The 17,222-nt window shown below is 36.3% G+C and overlaps 1 protein-coding gene across 1 annotated transcript in view; it reads left to right on the forward strand.

The window, feature by feature from the left end:
- Positions 1-17,222, forward strand: part of SEPTIN7 (septin 7) — a gene marked incomplete at both ends in the record, with an annotated part of 80,373 nt that overhangs the window by 17,450 nt on the left and 45,701 nt on the right. The window contains 1 exon segment of the mRNA XM_084229908.1: positions 3,775-3,877. Within this exon segment, the coding sequence (XP_084086034.1) occupies positions 3,775-3,877 (103 nt within the window).

A 17,222-nucleotide genomic window follows, 5' to 3' on the forward strand; every position in this document is an offset into this window, starting at 1 on the left:
TCCTGATTTTCCTTCCTCCTCACCGGCAGATCTTTCTCACTCTTTTCAGTAACCTTTAAGTAATGGCATGCTCCAGGGCTCTGTCTTGTTCCCCTCTTACCTATACTTTCTTTGAGAATCTAGTCCTCTTCCAGTACAATCCATATGCTTATGATTCCTCAATCTTTGGCACTAGCCAACCCCAGGAACTCTGGATTCCTGTATTTAACCACTGAACATCTTTTCTTGAATAGCTAATAGTTACCTCAAGCTCAACATGTTTAAAGCTGTTTTTGATTTTTGATATGGCCCTCATCACCCAATTTTTTCCCCACCATTGTTCTCTGTTTCCCTAGCCATTGAATTGCTCAAGTCAGAAACCTAGGAGTTATTTTTGGTCTCTTTCTTTCTCACATCACATCACATCCAGTCTATCAGCAGTGTCCTTCAAAGCATATTCTGAATTTTTATCTGTCACTGTCCGTACCATCTAAATTCAGTATTTTCTTTCTTTTCATGGGCTCTTGTAGTATCTCTTTACTAGTTTTCTTATTTTCACTCCTCTTAGCAGTAAGAGCTATCTTTAAAACACAAATCAGGTCAGGTCACTTGCCTGTGTAAAAACCCTCCAGTGGCTTCCCATCATGCCTAAAATAACATCCAAACTTCTTACTTTGGCTGGGTCCCACATGATCTGGCCCCTGCCTGCCTCCCTGACCTGGTTTCTATCACTCATTCCCTGGTCCACTACCTCATTTCATTGTAGTTCACATACCTTCTTTTTGTTCCTGCGACTAACCAAGTTCATCTCTATTTTAGGGCCTACCCCTTTGCCTAGAATTTATACCCTCAACATACCACATGCCAAAGACTGTTCTAAGAATTGAGGATAAAGCAATGAATAAGACACAAGGACAGACTCTGAGGCATTTTTCTTATTTTTATATCTACTTTTTATATCTACTGAGTTTCTTGAATATGTTCCCTAAAATACTTTCTCTGAAACATCTTTATTTCCTCTTTTTTGATGTCACAGTTTACATAATTCATCTAATTTCTACCTTGAAGAAGTTGAATTCTAGTTGAAGGTTTGGTGGAGTGAAGATTGCAACAAGATGAGTAAAATGTATGTTAGATACTAATAAGTGCTAAGGAGAAAACAAAGCAGTGAAACACTGAGGTTTAGGACTAGGGCTATAATTTCAGGGTAGGGTATTCAGGACAGACCTCTGGGAAGGTGACATTTGAATAATCATTATCATCATCATCTTGTGTTCCAGGAAGAGAAAGCCACAAATACAAAAGTCATGAGGTGAGAGCATGTTTGGAGAGTAGTTAATGGTCCAGTGTGGATGGAAGAGAAGTAAATAGGGAAGGATGAAAGATGAGGACTCTCTAAACTTCTGAGTGATAGTGAAGTCAGATCTCTTTAAGCCTTGTATAAAAGTTAGTGGTTCTCAGCTTGACCGTATGTTGGAATGACCTGAAGAGCTTTAAAAAATACTGATATGTGCATCAGTGACACTCCCAGAGATTGACTGAATCTGGGATATAAGGTATGCTATAAAAACTCCCCATCTGACTCTAAGATGCTTCTAATGTTGAGAACTAGTTCTTTGTTAGGATCTTTGTCTTTTTCTTTGTTGGGGGCGGGTGGCAGGAGAAATCATTGGAGTGTTTTGTCATATAAAATACATAATTTTGTGTTTAATTAGCTTTAAAAACTGAATTTTCATCAACTAAATCTAAGTATGACAACTGTAAGACTACAGTAATGCTCTAGTCTCAAATTACTTGAAGTAGGTTGTGCTGTAACTCATGTATTTGTGTCGACATAGAATAAAGATGGACACTTTTTATAGCTTCCTTCCTTTTTCTGTATCCATAAATCTGTATTTCTTCTGATTCTGAGCTTTTAGTTTAATAGAGCTTGAAATACAGTGCTGTATGAAGATTTTAGCTAAAATGTTTGCATTTGTCTGTCTAAACCTAGTGACTGACAAAGCAAAATTGTATGTAATTTTATTTTTCTTTTTGGGATGTAAAATGTCCCTTTATATCTTCTTGAAACATTGTAATTTACATTTTTTTTTTACCAATTTCTTGTAAGACTTCAAGTGCTATGCATAGTAATTGGCCTTTATTATAAGACAGGAGGAGTTTTGTTCTATATTTTGTCAGAAGATCTGTTGAAAATGGACTAAAACTCATTGAGCATAAATCCCACTGAAGAGATTTCTTTGACATGTGTAGAAAAATGTCTTTAATTTATTTGTAATTTGCCTTTAATTTGTTGAGGTACGTTTAAGTAACTTGTGTTTTTCCCTCTTTTTTTTTTTTTTTTGCTGCGTTCCAATGGATTTGGCTCTCCTGTTTGGACTGAATGTGTAATGTACAATTCTTGGAATTCCTCGATTACTGTTCCTCTGTGGATCTGTTCTGTTGGAATCTGGAACACTGGAATGATGGAAATGTGTTCTTTACAAAGTAGCTGTGAGTATACTAGTTAATTTATACAGAAACATTTTTTCAGTCCAAGTTAACATAACTTTAACTTAACAGTTGGATGAAATATGAACCAAGGAAGCCTTACATTTAATATGTAGATTTTTTAGCTCTACAAATAGTAAGGCTTTCAAATATTTGATTTTAAAATAGTATATTCTGATTAGTATCCTAATTAGTATTTTTAAAATTAGCTTTTCAATTTAATTGGCTTGCTTAATTTTTCAACATTTGGCCTAAAAATTAGTTTACATGAAGGAGAACAAAGGGTGAAAGGTTATGGATAGAATATTTAGTTACATATATAATACTAGTGAGGAATATAAACTTCTGTTTTTTGTTAAATCCAAATGTGTTGAACTGATGCTTTGATCTCATATGAGTTTTTTAATAATAATTTAAATGTGGCAAAAACTTATAAAAGAAATGTGTACCTCAGGAATATTTTGCCATTATAATGATGAATAAGACCCACTTCTAAGTAAAATTAACCAATAAGACTCTACTCACTCAGATGGTCTGAACTATGGACAGTTTTTCTCACCAATGGGTAAGTTAAAAATCAGACTTTTTACTACACCAATTTAGAAGTAAGTTTCTTTAAATTACTCATGAAACTACAGCTGAGGTTATTAAAGAATCTAAAACCAAACAGAAAACTGAATTAAAATATGTTTTAAAACCTGGATAAATCTGATGTCCCCAGTGACAAGAGCAGCAGGATCTTATGAAACATTAAAATGACATAAATTGAACCTTGTACAACAACTTGAAAGATAGTGTTTACTAATTGATGTTGATTATAAGACTATTCAAGAATTTATGAAAAAATTGCATTAATAAACTTAGCATTTTGACTTCATAAAATGAAGACAAATTTTAAGATACTCACCTGTGGTAACTAGTGTGAGCAAAGAGATCAATTAGAAAGCATTCTTAATAATTTAGGGGGATTTAAAATTTTTTTATTGTGAAAAATCATTTGTTTTTCTTAGTTGGTGGGTTAGAATGTTAGTGCTATTAACTTATGTAAATTAAAATCTTTGCTCTGAGACTGGTGTCTTTAATTTTTGTTTTATTCCCTTGGTTTTTTGTAATAGGCCGTTATGCTGTTGACTCATGCTCATTTCAATACTTTAAAATACTTTAAATTATTGGTAATATTATAAAAGTAGTTTGATTTGTCATGAATTATATAGTTTTCTGAAATAGATTAATGAAGAGAATTTGAAATGTGTCAGAGAAGTTTTGTTGATAAGTGAGTAATTTGGCTCTTTTTATTTTTCTCAGCAACAGAAGAACCTTGAAGGCTATGTGGGATTTGCAAATCTCCCAAATCAAGTATACAGAAAATCAGTGAAGAGAGGGTTTGAATTCACACTTATGGTTGTGGGTAAGATGTGATTTCTCACTAAAATTGAATGTGTTCTAAGTTTTAAGCTGTTAACTCAATGAATTTATGACAACAGTAGTCAAATAATGGCAATGATCAGTTGTCATATTTTCTCTTACTATATGAATAAATTTTAAAATTTAACTTGGCATAATGAGGTTTATATATGTTATTTTTTTATTTGTTTGTTTTTTAATGGTTGCATAGTTTTGGAAACTAAGTAAAAATTGAAAGCGGTGAAGGACAGGGGCAGAATAGGCATAGAGTTCTCTTCAATTGATAATGGTACAAAAGGAAATAGCATCTGGTGGTTACTTATTACTCCCATGTGTATTCTCTGGTTTATGTATTGTAGTGAATTCCAATCACATGATGGGATAGAGAATCATAATCATATAAATGATTACCATGGACATTCAGTCACTGGGTGTAAGCCCTGGAGTGAGTGAAATATAGTTCTTGTTCTCTAGTGTGTTTGATCCTGTGAACATCTTACCCTGCTTATTGTTGATGTTAAGAGATTTTCAAGAGTTATTTTGATTGTAGGTTGGTAACATTATTATGTATGAAGAAGCACTATATATAAAATGGTTATCTTCTAAATTATAATCTTAAGTGGTTATTATATTTTTATTTCTTATTGCTGACCTTAGAATCTAAATCCTGAGTATGATGCAACTTTATTGTAATTTTTACTGTTTCTCTGTAAGGTGAAAAGCAGGATAGTGAGCTGGCTATCCTTGACAAAGAAAATTGATTTGATGTTTGGGTTTTTGCATTGTTGCATTGCTGTACCCAATTCTAGTGGGTATCGAGGCTTTCCCACACCAACAAACAGTTCTTGGACTCCAGCAGGGTGTCCAAGAATTCTGTAATGACATTATCTATATACCTGGAGATAGCATCAAGTTATATAGTTCAGGGCTCACTCAGTTTCCCAAGGTTGCCATCTGTTTCAAGTGCTGGTATCAAACCCAGGCTGTTACCTGTGTTTCTGACCAGTCACTGGCTGTGATGTGGGGGTTCTCATAAACCCCACCTCAGACTTCAGGTATTCATCATGAGCCTAAATTATTATCTGTACTTCTTACCTATCGCTATTAACCAGAACATCCCAAGATACCTTCCTCAGATTTCTCTTAATTTGATAAAATGACACACAGAATTTAGGAAATAAAGTCACTACATCATCAATTCTTGTACAAAGGATACTACAGGATATGAATCAACAGCCTGATAAAGAGAAACAAACATAGCGTGGGGTCCCAGAACAAAGGAGCTACTTTTCTCATGAACTTGGGATATGGCAGAGCAGCACCTGGAAGCACTCTGAATCCAAACCTGGAAGCTCTTTGAAGCCTCTTCTTATTGTGCTTTTATGGTACTTCATTACTTAGGAATTCTTGATTAGATCATTGGCCATTGGTCATTGAGCTCCACCTCTAGCCTCTTTTCCATCCCAGAAAGCCATAGAAATCTTCTAGACATGTTTGTTTTCTAGCAGCCAGCCCCAATTTTTGTTTTCCAAAAGTCACCTTTGTTAATACAGACTTCTACAAATAATAAGATACCCATCTAAACTTTATAGCTGTAAGGGCAGGACAGGACACAGTGCAGGTTTCCTGATCCCATGCAGACTGGGTAAAGGAGGAGTCAGAGTCCTCAGTGGCTTTTTGCAGGTCTTTTATTGGGGTTCACCAGGCATATGGCAGGCAAGGGTGCTGGGGGCCCGGGAGGCTGGCAGGTCTCCCAGCCCCCAGCAAATCCTCACTCTATCTGGGCTCTCTGGTATCTCGGCTTCTCTTCGGCTTCTGCTGCTGCTTTCTCGGCTTCTCTTTCGGCTTCTTCTCAGCTTCATTCTGGCATCCCGGTGACGCCGCCCTTAAAAAGCACAGTCTTAGCTCAGCTGAATCCTATCTACCTATGCCCACACCCTATTCCAGGTGCCCGCCATCAGGCATGCATTCAGGACAAAGATCCATCATCTATCCTGATGGCGGAAGGGCAGAAAAGCCTGACATTTTCTTTACCCTACAATAGCTCTGAAACTTTCTCTGGAACTGAGGACAAGGTTCCAAATATTATGACAAAAGATTTTCAGCCCTTACCACTCAGGAAATTCCAAGGGTTTTGGTGTGCTGTGAGACTGGGAATGTGGAATTATTGCAACTTTTATGTAGTTATTAATGTTTGCTAATTACATTCAACTGAATTTTTAATTTTAGTGTTGTATTGGTTTAGCTATGAAGTACTCCTTAATCAAAGGGAGGACTATTTTATTAGTTGACCAGAATATTTTTACCTCAGTGAGTTTGTGGTTGTTTGAAAGTAAGTATCCTCACTGTAATAGTTCACATAGTTAATATATGGCAGAAAGTCCACAAAGTTAATACCTGGTAGGTTTGGTTATTTGTCTGTTTATAGTTGGGTAGGTATATACCTAACCTGCAAATCCCTGCTCTAGAGATGAAGTGGGGTTGGATTGATAGATAAAGCATGCATAACTTACCTTTTCTTCTGTAGGTTGGTAACTTCATCACTATATGTGAAGGCGTGCTACGTCTTATCTGTATGTATATAGTAGTGATCTTAAATGACATTGTAGACATAGAACATCATTTTTTTTTTTTAAATAAATTTTATTGTTATATTCCCCATACAATTGCAGCCCCCCCATTCTGACCCAAATCCCTCCCCTCCCGCCCCCCTAAAAGTGTCTCTGGTTCATAGTTTTTTGTTGATTTTGATTTTCACTATCTTATAGTTATTCATTTTCCTGGTCCCTTATTTAAGTTTTCTAGATTCCTGCTATGAGTGAGACCATCCGGTATTTTTCTTTTTCTTTTTGGCTTATTTCGCTGAGCATGATCCCTTCCAGCGCCATCCATGTTGCTGCAAATTGCATGTGTTTATCTTTTTTGAATGCTGAGTAATATTCCATGGTATATATGTACCACATCTTCTTGATCCAGTCATCTATTTTTGGGCATTTGGGTTGTTTCCAAAGCTTAGCTATTGTAAACAGTGCTGCTATAAACATAGGGGTGCAGGTGTTCTTTGGAATTGATGTTTCTGTGTTCTTTGGGTAAATACCTAGGAGTGGAATTGCTGGATCATATGGAAGCTCTATGTTTAGTAGGTCCAGAAATCTCCACACAGCTTTCCACAGTGGTTGGACCAGTTTGCACTCCCACCAACAGTGCAGAAGAGTTCCTTTTTCTCCACACCCTCGCCAACATTTGTTGTTGCTAGTTTTTTTAATATGTGCCATTCTCACTGGTGTAAGATGGTATCTCATGGTAGTTTTGATTTGCATTTCCCTGATGACAAGTGATGTTGAACATTTTTTCATATGCCTGTTGGCCATTTGCATTTCCTCTTCAGAGAAGTTTCTTTTAAGCTCTTCTGCCCATTTTTTGACTGGATTATTTTCTTTGTTGTTGTTGAGTCTCATCAGCTCTTTGCAGATTTTTGTGATCAGTCCTTTATCATTAGTGTTGGGTGCAAAAATGTTCTCCCAGTTGGTGGGGTTTCTCTTTGTTTTTGTTATTGTCTCTTTTGCTGTGCAAAAGCTCTTTAATTTGATGTAGTCCCAGCTGTTTATCTTTGCCTTCACTATCACTGCTTTGGGTGATGTGTCTGTAAAGATGTCTTTGATGTGCAAATCACGTAGTGTTTCGCCTATATTTCCTTCTATATATTTTATGGTTTCAGGTCTTATGTCTAGTTCTTTAATCCATTTTGAGTTGATTTTTGTGTATGGTGTGAGGTGGTGGTCAAGCTTCATTCTTTTGCATGTAGCGACCCAGTTTTCCCAGCACCATTTATTGAACAAACTTTCTTTGCTCCAATGCATATTCTTTGCTCCTTTGTCAAAGATTAGTTGACCATAAATCTGTGGGTTTATTTCTGGATTTTCTATTCGATTCCATTGGTCTGTATGTCTGTTCTTGTTCCAATACCATGCGGTTTTGATGATTATGGCTTTGTAGTATAGTTTGAAGTCTGGGAGTCTGATGCCTCCATTCCCTTCTTTTTTTTTCAGGAGAGCTTTGGCTATTCGGGGTTTTTTGTGATTCCATATGAATTTCATCAATAATTGTTCTATTTCTTTGAAGAATGACATTGAAATTTTGATTGGAATAGCATTGAATCTGTATATTGCTTTTGGAAGGATGGCCATTTTAATAATGTTTATTCTTCCAATCCATGAGCAGGGGATGTCTCTCCATTTCTTTGTGTCTTCTTCTATTTCTTTTAACAGTGTTTTATAGTTTTCTTTGTATAGGTCCTTTACCTCTTTTGTTAGATTTATTCCCAAATATTTGATTTTTTTTGTTTCAATAACAAAAGGGATGGTCTTTTTGATTTCTTCTTCTTCAGATTTATTGTTTGTGTATAGGAAGGCTACTGACTTTTGCGTGTTGATTTTGTATCCTGCCACTTTACTGAACTGATTGATGAGTTGAATTAGCTTTTCTGTGGAGTTTTTGGGGTTCTCTATATATAATATCATATCGTCTGCAAATAGTGATAGTTTGACTTCTTCTTTTCCTATTTGGATTCCTTGGATGTCTTTCTCTTGTCTTATTGCCCTGGCTAGGACTTCCAGTATTATATTGAAAAGCAATGGTGAGAGTGGACATCCTTGTCTTGTTCCAGATCTTAATGGAATTGCTTTCAGCTTTTCACCATTGAGAATGATACTGGCTGTTGGCTTGTCATAGATGGCCTTTATGATGTTGAGGTATGTTCCTTGTATCCCAAGAATTTCAAGGGCTTTTATCATGAATGGGTGTTGCACTTTGTCGAAAGCTTTCTCAGCATCTATTGATATTATCATATGGTTTTTATATTTCTTTTTGTTGATGTGTTGGATAACGTTGATTGATTTTCGGATGTTAAACCATCCTTGTGCCCCTGGAATGAATCCAACTTGGTCGTGGTGAATTATCTTATGGATACATTGTTGGATTCTGATAGCTAAAATTTTATTGAGGATTTTTGCATCAGTGTTCATTAGGGAGATTGGCCTGTAGTTTTCCTTTTTTGTGTTGTCCTTGTTCGGTTTTGGTATTAGTGTAATGTTGGCTTCAGATAAAACAGATTTCAAACTCAAAAAGATAAAAAGAGACCCCAAGGGTCACTACATTATGATCAAGGGGACAATACTTCAAGAAGAAATAACACTCATTAACATATACTCACCAAACGAAGGAGCACCAAAATATATCAGACAACTGTTGTCCTCTCTGAAAACAGACATCAGAGAAAACACATACGTAGTGGGAGACTTCAACACACCACTATCAACAATGGATAGATCAACAAGACAAAAAATAAGTAAAGAAACTAAAGCTCTAAATAAGGACCTAGAGCAATTGGGCTTAACAGACATCTATAGAACACTAAACCCCAAAAAAACGGAGTACACATTTTTCTCAAGCGCACACGGATCATTCTCCAGGATCGATCACATACTGGGGCACAAGACAAACATCAACAGATACACCAAGATTGAAATCATATCAACCATCTTTTCTGACCATGAAGGCATCAAACTAGAAATAAACCATAAAAAGAAGGCAAGGAACTTTCCTACCTCATGGAGATTAAAAACCACACTACTGGAAGACCATTGGACTAATGAGGAGATCAAAGAAGAAATTAAAAAATTTTTTGAATTGAACGACAAGGAGGACACCAATATCCTAAATGTATGGGATGCAGCAAAAGCAGTAATAAGAGGAAAATATATAGCAATAGAAGCTCACATCAAGAAACAAGAAAGAACGCAAAGAAACAACCTAATCTCGAAGCTCAAAGATCTAGAAAAAGAACAACAAAAAAACCCCAAAACCAGTAGAAGAAAAGAAATAATAAAAACCAAAGCAGAAATAAATGAAATTGAAACTAAAAAAACAATCCAAAAGATCAATGAAACCAAGAGCTGGTTCTTTGAAAAAATCAATAAAATAGACAAACCCCTAGCCAGACTCACAAAGGAAAAAAGGGAGAAAGCACAAATAAACAGGATCATCAATGAAAGAGGAGAAATCACAACGGACACAGCAGAAATCAAAAGAATAATCAGTAACTACTATGAACAGTTATATGGAAACAAGTTCAACAATCTAGAGGAGATGGACAAATTCCTACAACTCTACAATCACCCAAAGCTAGATAAAGAAGAAATAGAACACCTAAACAGACCAATTACAATTAGCGAAATTGAAATGGTAATAAAAAACCTCCCCAAAAACAAAAGCCCAGGACCTGATGGATTTACAAATGAATTCTACCAAACATTCAGAGACGAATTAGTGCCTATCCTTCACAAACTCTTCCAAAAAATTGAGAAGGAAGGGACAATACCAAACACGTTTTAAGAACATCATTTTTTAATTTATAAGAAAGGTCCATTAGAAGAACTATAATGATTAAAAAATCTTTTTTAAATAATTTGTATGTATATGCAATGGTTTTTGTGTGAAGTGTTCTAAAGAGATGTCCATTAAGCCTGTTTGGTCTAGCCCCTCTGTAGGGTAAGTGAAAAAGTATCAGGCTTTTCTGCCCTCCCGCCATTAGGATTGATGATGGATCCCTGTGGTCCTGAATGCATGCCTGATGGTGGGCACCTGGAGTAGGGTGTGGGCATGCATAAGTGGGTACACCTGGTCTAAGACTGGGCCTATAAGGGCGGCGTCATGGGGATGCCAGAAGAGCAGAGAAGCAGAGCAGAGAGCAGAAGAGAACGAAAGAGCAAAAGGAGTAGAGAAAAAAAGGCTATGAGAAAACGCTGGCGAGTCTAGATAGAGTGAAGACTGGCTAGGGGCTTCCAGCCCCTCAGTACCCCTTCCTGCTATGTACCTGGTAAATCTTAATAAAAGCCTGCAAAAGCCACTGAGGGCTCCAGGACTCCTTTACCCTGTCTGCTCGGATCATGGAAAACCTGCTCTGGCCCTGTGTCATCCTGCCCCTTACACCGTCATTTAAGGCTCTCTCTTTTTTATTCACAATTTTGTTGGTCTGTCCATAGTTAAAAGTGGAGGCCTTTTATAGTTCCTTTGTATATAAGGCACATTGAAGATTGTTTACCTGTTTCCACTGAACCTCAGCTGGGGTCATTTGAATGATTGGGTGTGGTTGGAACAGCCAAAAGCAAAACAAAAAACAACTGGCATTTTAATAATCAGATCTTGATTTTTAGAAGAAATGTGCATTCACAGAATGTATCTTGAATTCTTACTAGTTTTTGTGGTCAGTCTGTGAACTGCAGCTTTTGTTTTTTTCCTTGTTAAGATTCATTTGAGGATAAAGGAGAATGGGTGTTTATATCCTCACTGTGTTTATATCCTCACTGTTTCCCCCACTGTGCTTTGAATATTAGTTTAATTAGCTATGTTTGTATAGACTTGCTGAAGGCAGGGATTAAATCTTTTCACCTATATAGTTGCAGTATTTGATGCAGTCATTTTTGAAGTACTTGTCTCATGCATTGATGTTTTTCAGTCTTTAGGCTGAGTCTTTAGAGTATTGCTTATGAAACAGAAAGCTAAAACTACTCCTGATGAGCCAAGTCCTCATTTTTGAAATTTAAGCTCAGACTAATGTTGACTCTTATGACAATTCTTGGTTCAAGACATGAATTGCTAGAAACTGAGAATCTATATTTAATGTTTGATTTCTTTATGAAATCCTTTGTCCTTTGCTGGAAAGCCTTTATCCTTTATCCAATAACCTTGCTTCATAAGCAGTATTTTTTGAGTACTTGAGTGAGAACGTCAAAAACCACGTACTGATGTATTCCCTTATTTTCTTAAAGGAGTTTATATGACAAAATAAAATATATATAAGAAGATATGTGACATTTTCAGGAAGTAAAAAGAAGTCAGTAGAGTCATATAGAAATTAAGAACCATAGAAGTTTAAGAGTATGGGAGAGGTTGTCTCTGGTTGTAGATTATTATTACCTGATTTGAAGAAGAGGTATAGGGCAGCCTTTTGAAGAGGAGAACTGGGATAAACATTGAGGGGGTAGTCTAATTGGGAAAATAGCCAACAACTCTGTAACTTATGAGGGAACTTGACTACCTTCTGTGTATCATAATGTGTTTTTGAATAAGACTTTAGGAGAAAGTTTAGGAGGTTTTTAGTGATATTCAGATGACTGTTAAAGTTGTCATCCCTCTCATTTTCTTGTTGGGGTTTGAATTGCTGTAATAACATCCAGTTACTTGAAGAAATTGCAAGGTAATAGCTGCTCATTTTGTATATAAGCTATCATGCATTTAGTGGTATTATATTTAATTATGAAGTTAAGTTGGATACTTGAAATGCTTCAAGTAATATTTTAAAATTTTCGCCCCTGCCTCTTAAATAAAAATAATTAAACTAATGAAGATTGCACAAATTTCTGAATATAGAAACCACTGAATCATACACTTTAAAATGGTGAAATTTATGTTATGTGCATTTTATCTTTTTTTTAAGATTTATTTATTTTTGCAAGAACCGGAGTACAGGCCAGATGTGTGGGAGGGTGAGAGGATTCACCAGAGCAGGGAACAGAACAGGCTGACTGACAAAATACGCTGCCGAGGGGAGCAGCGGGCACGACAGGAGGGGTCTGCAGCGCCATGTGGAACCCTCGCCAGCTGGCCGGGATCGAACCGGCATTGCAGAGGCTGCGGGCAGCTTCGCAACCCAGCTCTCAACCACTCAACCACTGAGTGACCGGGGAGGCCCTGCTTCTCTTTTACTCTCTTTTTTCGCTCTCGTTCTCTCTGCTTCTCTGCTCTTGTTCTTCTGGCGTCCCTGTGACGCCGCCCTTATAAGCTCAGTCTCTCAGCCCAGGTGTACCCACTTACTCACGCCCACACCCCACTTCAGGTGCCTGCCATGAGGCATGCATTCAGGACTGTAGGGATCCATCATCAATCCTAATGGCGGGAGGGTATAGTATAGTATAGTATAGTATCAGGAGAAAAGCCTGATACTTTTTATTTACCCTACACCACTATTTCAATTTCTGTATTCCTTTTAGGCTTTTCATAGTCATTAAAAAGCAAGTGCTTTAGTGTAGTGATAAAGTTAATATGTTTTATTGTAGAAATTAGATGAGAAAGAAAAATTCAGTGGCAGTTTTTCAGCGTAGAAACAATTCTTGTTTGTATCTATAATGTTCTGCTACTGCTTTTTTAAATTTAGCAATAAATTGTGTTTATCTTTTGATGGTACTCTGATGATATAGCTATGATCCAATCTTAGATTTTAATGCTTGTGTAGATTGGATATATCATAATTTATTTTGTTGTTCAACATCAGAATAGTTAACAATAAACATAGTAATAATTATAACTTCTTGCATATTTTAATGGGATAAAAATGTGGAAGTTTGAATTGCTTTTTTTTTAAGGTTTATGCTTTTTTTAAGAAAATATTTATGTATAAAAGAACTGGGACACAGGCCAGAGGTGTGGGGGGGTGAGAGGATTCACCACAGACAGAGTGGGGAACAGAACAGGCAGATTGACTGAAATACACTGCTGAGAGGAGCAGCAGGCAAGTCAGGAGAGGTCTGCTTGCACCAGGTGGGTAGCTCCCTGGCCGGGGATCGAACTTGTGCTTCAGTGGCTGCGGATAGCGTCATAGGTTGCATCTTAACCCCTTGCACCACTTGGGATGCCTGGTCTGTGCATTGTTTTAAGGATTTTTAATGCATAATACTGAATTTCCCTAAAGGAGATTGTATACCATTTTGCACACCCATCAATTATTGACAATCCCCTTTTCTTTGCACATTGTCAATAATACAGGATATTAAAGTCTTTCTTTGCCAATTTAATGCCTAAAAATTGGTATGTTATTTTCATCTGTATTTTATAGTTGTTGGTTAACTACTTTTATGTTTTAAATGGTTGTAAGTCTTCCAAAACCATTTATTATAAGCTAAATTTTTAAAAAAAATCTATGTGCTTACTTGATTTTTCTTTCCCAATCTTTTGTTCAGTTCATATTATAATTCTTCATATATAAATACTGCTTTATTACAATTATAAATTATAGTAATTATGTTGTTACTTGTGTAGGAAGATTACTGGAGTTTGTTAATTTAGGGAGGTAGGCAAATAAAACTATATAAAGTACTTACAGATTGTGTTATTTTCTGAGAAGGAAATAAACATGGTGGAATCTATTTGAAATCATCAGGGAAGACTTGTCTGAAAAGGAAACTTTTTCATAGTCATACCTGAAGTACATGAAAATTAAGAAATACAAAAAAAGGTAAAGAAAAATAAAAATGGCATAGCAGCAAGAGATAATTATCATTAACATTTTACTGTATTCTCAATTTTTCACTTTGATAGATGCATAATACTTCCATCTGTGGGTATCTCAAATTTTAGCCATTGCTTTCACAGTTGATATTTGAATGATTTGCTTTGTTTGATTTCATAATACTGCAGTAAAATTTTTGCAAAATGTTTGGTCAACATTTGAACTATGATGTTTAATGGTTCCATAGTTCTCATATGTGACTGTGAATGACCATAATAATGTATTTCCCCACTAATGAACATTAAATTTATATTTACCCCTACCCTTGTTATAGACAACATGGCAATGAAGATCTTTAGATACACAGGCCATATGTTTTTTGTGTTGGGGAGCAGAAGGCAATATCATTATCATTTATTTGGTTATAGTCCCTGAAGTCGAATTACTATAGCAGAGAGTTTGAACAATTTTGGTTCTTGACACATACTGACAGATTGTTTTTTAAAATGTTTCTGCTATTAAATATTATACTTGTAAGAAAAAGAAAATACTTTTCCCTGAATTTGACATTTATGGTATATTTGAAGATAAGGGTATTCATTCCGTGAATGCCTTAACTGTTTAGATGCTTGAGGGAAGAATGTAATGTAAGGACAATATAAGGAAATAATCGAGGAGGTAAAAAATGTGAATAACTACACCATGAATCATTATGGTGATAAGTAGCATAAGAAAATGGAGAAAACACATGCTTGTGGAATTTAGAGAAACAAGACTTTATAGCTAAGATGCATACTACTATATTAAATCATACACTATAATTCCTGGAGAAATCGTGTTAGATTTTTCCTTGAAGTAGTGCATGCTTTTTTCAGTATATTCATGTTTTATACACTTAATTCTTTATTTAATTTCAGTCATTCATGAAACAATTTAATTCAAATATTTCCAACTTTTTTTCCTGATACATTTCAGATGCATGCCCCTTCCCCCATCCATGCTCCCTAAATACTTGTATATTTCCCATCCTCAAGGATATTCTCCTACATAACCATAAGGTAACATCAGAATCAGAAATTACAAATATATACATACAAACATACAGACATACATATACACTTACCTCTATGTTACATCTGTATCTATCTATATATATTAAAACCTGTTAAGTTTCAACTGAAGTTTATCTCCAGTTTCAGTTTACCACAGGGGTCATTTTACTTTTCATCTTTTTTATAGTTGTAACGCTCTGTAAAAAATGATTATCCTTAATATGTTTATTTGATCAATTCCCTTATATGTAACTAATGTGCCATATCCCCTCCCTCCCATCTGTAATGCTGTGGTGCTGCTCCCAAGTGTTTGGACATCCCTCTTCCAGGCCACTTTTCTCATGCAAATGTCTTATCTCCAATCCCCACAGTTTGAACTCCCATGCCCCTAGACTTCCTTAACTTGTGTGCTCTGGAAGGCAGCTCTGGACCGCTGTGGTTCTCCCTGCAGAATGGACACTTGCCTTTCTCAACCCCAGATAATGATTTTGGCACTGAATTTTCAGGAAGGAAATTGGAAGTGAAAGAGTTGTAATAATTTTGAAGGGTTTAAAAACTTGTAACTATTTACTGTATTAAGAGAAGAATTTTGTTTTGATGCTTATGTAAAAAAAGCAATTTTGTGATTTTGGGCTACTGTAGAAAAAGTGACTAATGGTAATATATCTGGAAATTTTTATTTTGGAAATTAAAGTTATTTGCATGTATTTCAGATGTTTCATTGGTTTGTTACTACAACAAACAGTTTGGAGAACTCAAAGATGCCCTCAAAATTACTAAAAATTGAGACAAAATGTTAGTATTTAGTAAGAAAAAAGTTTTAGCTTTTGGGGCTACTATTCTTGCATTGATTAGAAGGCATAAGTAAACATGATAAATACAAGGTAATTTTGCAGCATGATTGTGGTTCATTCTAAAGTTTTTATGACAGAAGACTATAAATTGTTTATTATGTTACAGGTGTTCGTAATTACAGTAATAACAAAGGAGGAGATTTTCCATAGCATTTTTGCCAATGTTCCTGAGAATAAATTTTAATTAGAATCAGTAATTCAGCTAACATATGCCCATCAGCAGTAAAGTGCTAGAAATTAGAACTAAGCTGAGGGTATAAAAATTAAAACTGGCACTTCAGACCAAAAAGGAATTTCCAGGGAAAGTCATATTACTAATTACAATTTGATAAATGCTTTAGTAGTATGCATTAAAGGTGCCAGGTAAAGAGGTAGGGCACTTAGTGTTTGGACTTAATGGAGATAACAACTTATTTGTCTGATAGGGTAGCCCTGACACTATTATATCTAACTTTCAGATTTCAGATTTATTTTGTCAGTTTTGCAAAAGAGCATAGTCATATTTTTTTTTAATTTATTTTTGGCATACCTTGAAAATCAGTCCTCTATTTTTATACAAGAACCAGGGTACAGGCCAGATGTGTGGGAGGGTGAGAGGATTTGCCGGAGACAGAGTGGGGAACAAAACAGGCAGACTAAAGAAATATGCTGCTGAGGGGAGCAGTGGGCGCAACAGGAGAGGTCTGCCTTGCCATGTGGGATTCTCGCCTGCTGGCAGGGATCGAACCCTCGCTGCAGAGGCTGTGGACAGCTTCACAGTTCAGCACTCAACCGCCTGCGCCACCAGGGAGGTCCTAGTCCTCTATATTTAAACTAACTTAAATCTGCCTTGTAATACTAAGTGCAGCAGCAGTTACAGTAAAAATCAACCAAGCACATAGATTTTTTAAAAAGTTTAGCTTATAGGGCCTTCCTGGTAGCACAAAGGGTTAAGCACCGCACTATGAAGCAATCTGCAGCCTCTGCAGCACACGTTCAATCCCCTGCCCCCTGCCTGCCAGAGAGAAACCCACATGGCGAAGCAGACCTCTCTTGTCTCGCCCGCTGCTCCCCTTAGCAATGTATTTTGTCAGTCTGCCTGTTCTGTTCCCCACTCTGTCTCTGGTGAATCCTCTCACCCCCCGCATCTCTGGCCTGTACTCCAGCTCTTGTCAGCAT

This window comes from Talpa europaea (genome assembly GCF_964194135.1).
Source record: "Talpa europaea genome assembly, chromosome: 3".
Classification (NCBI taxonomy): Eukaryota; Metazoa; Chordata; class Mammalia; order Eulipotyphla; family Talpidae; genus Talpa; species Talpa europaea.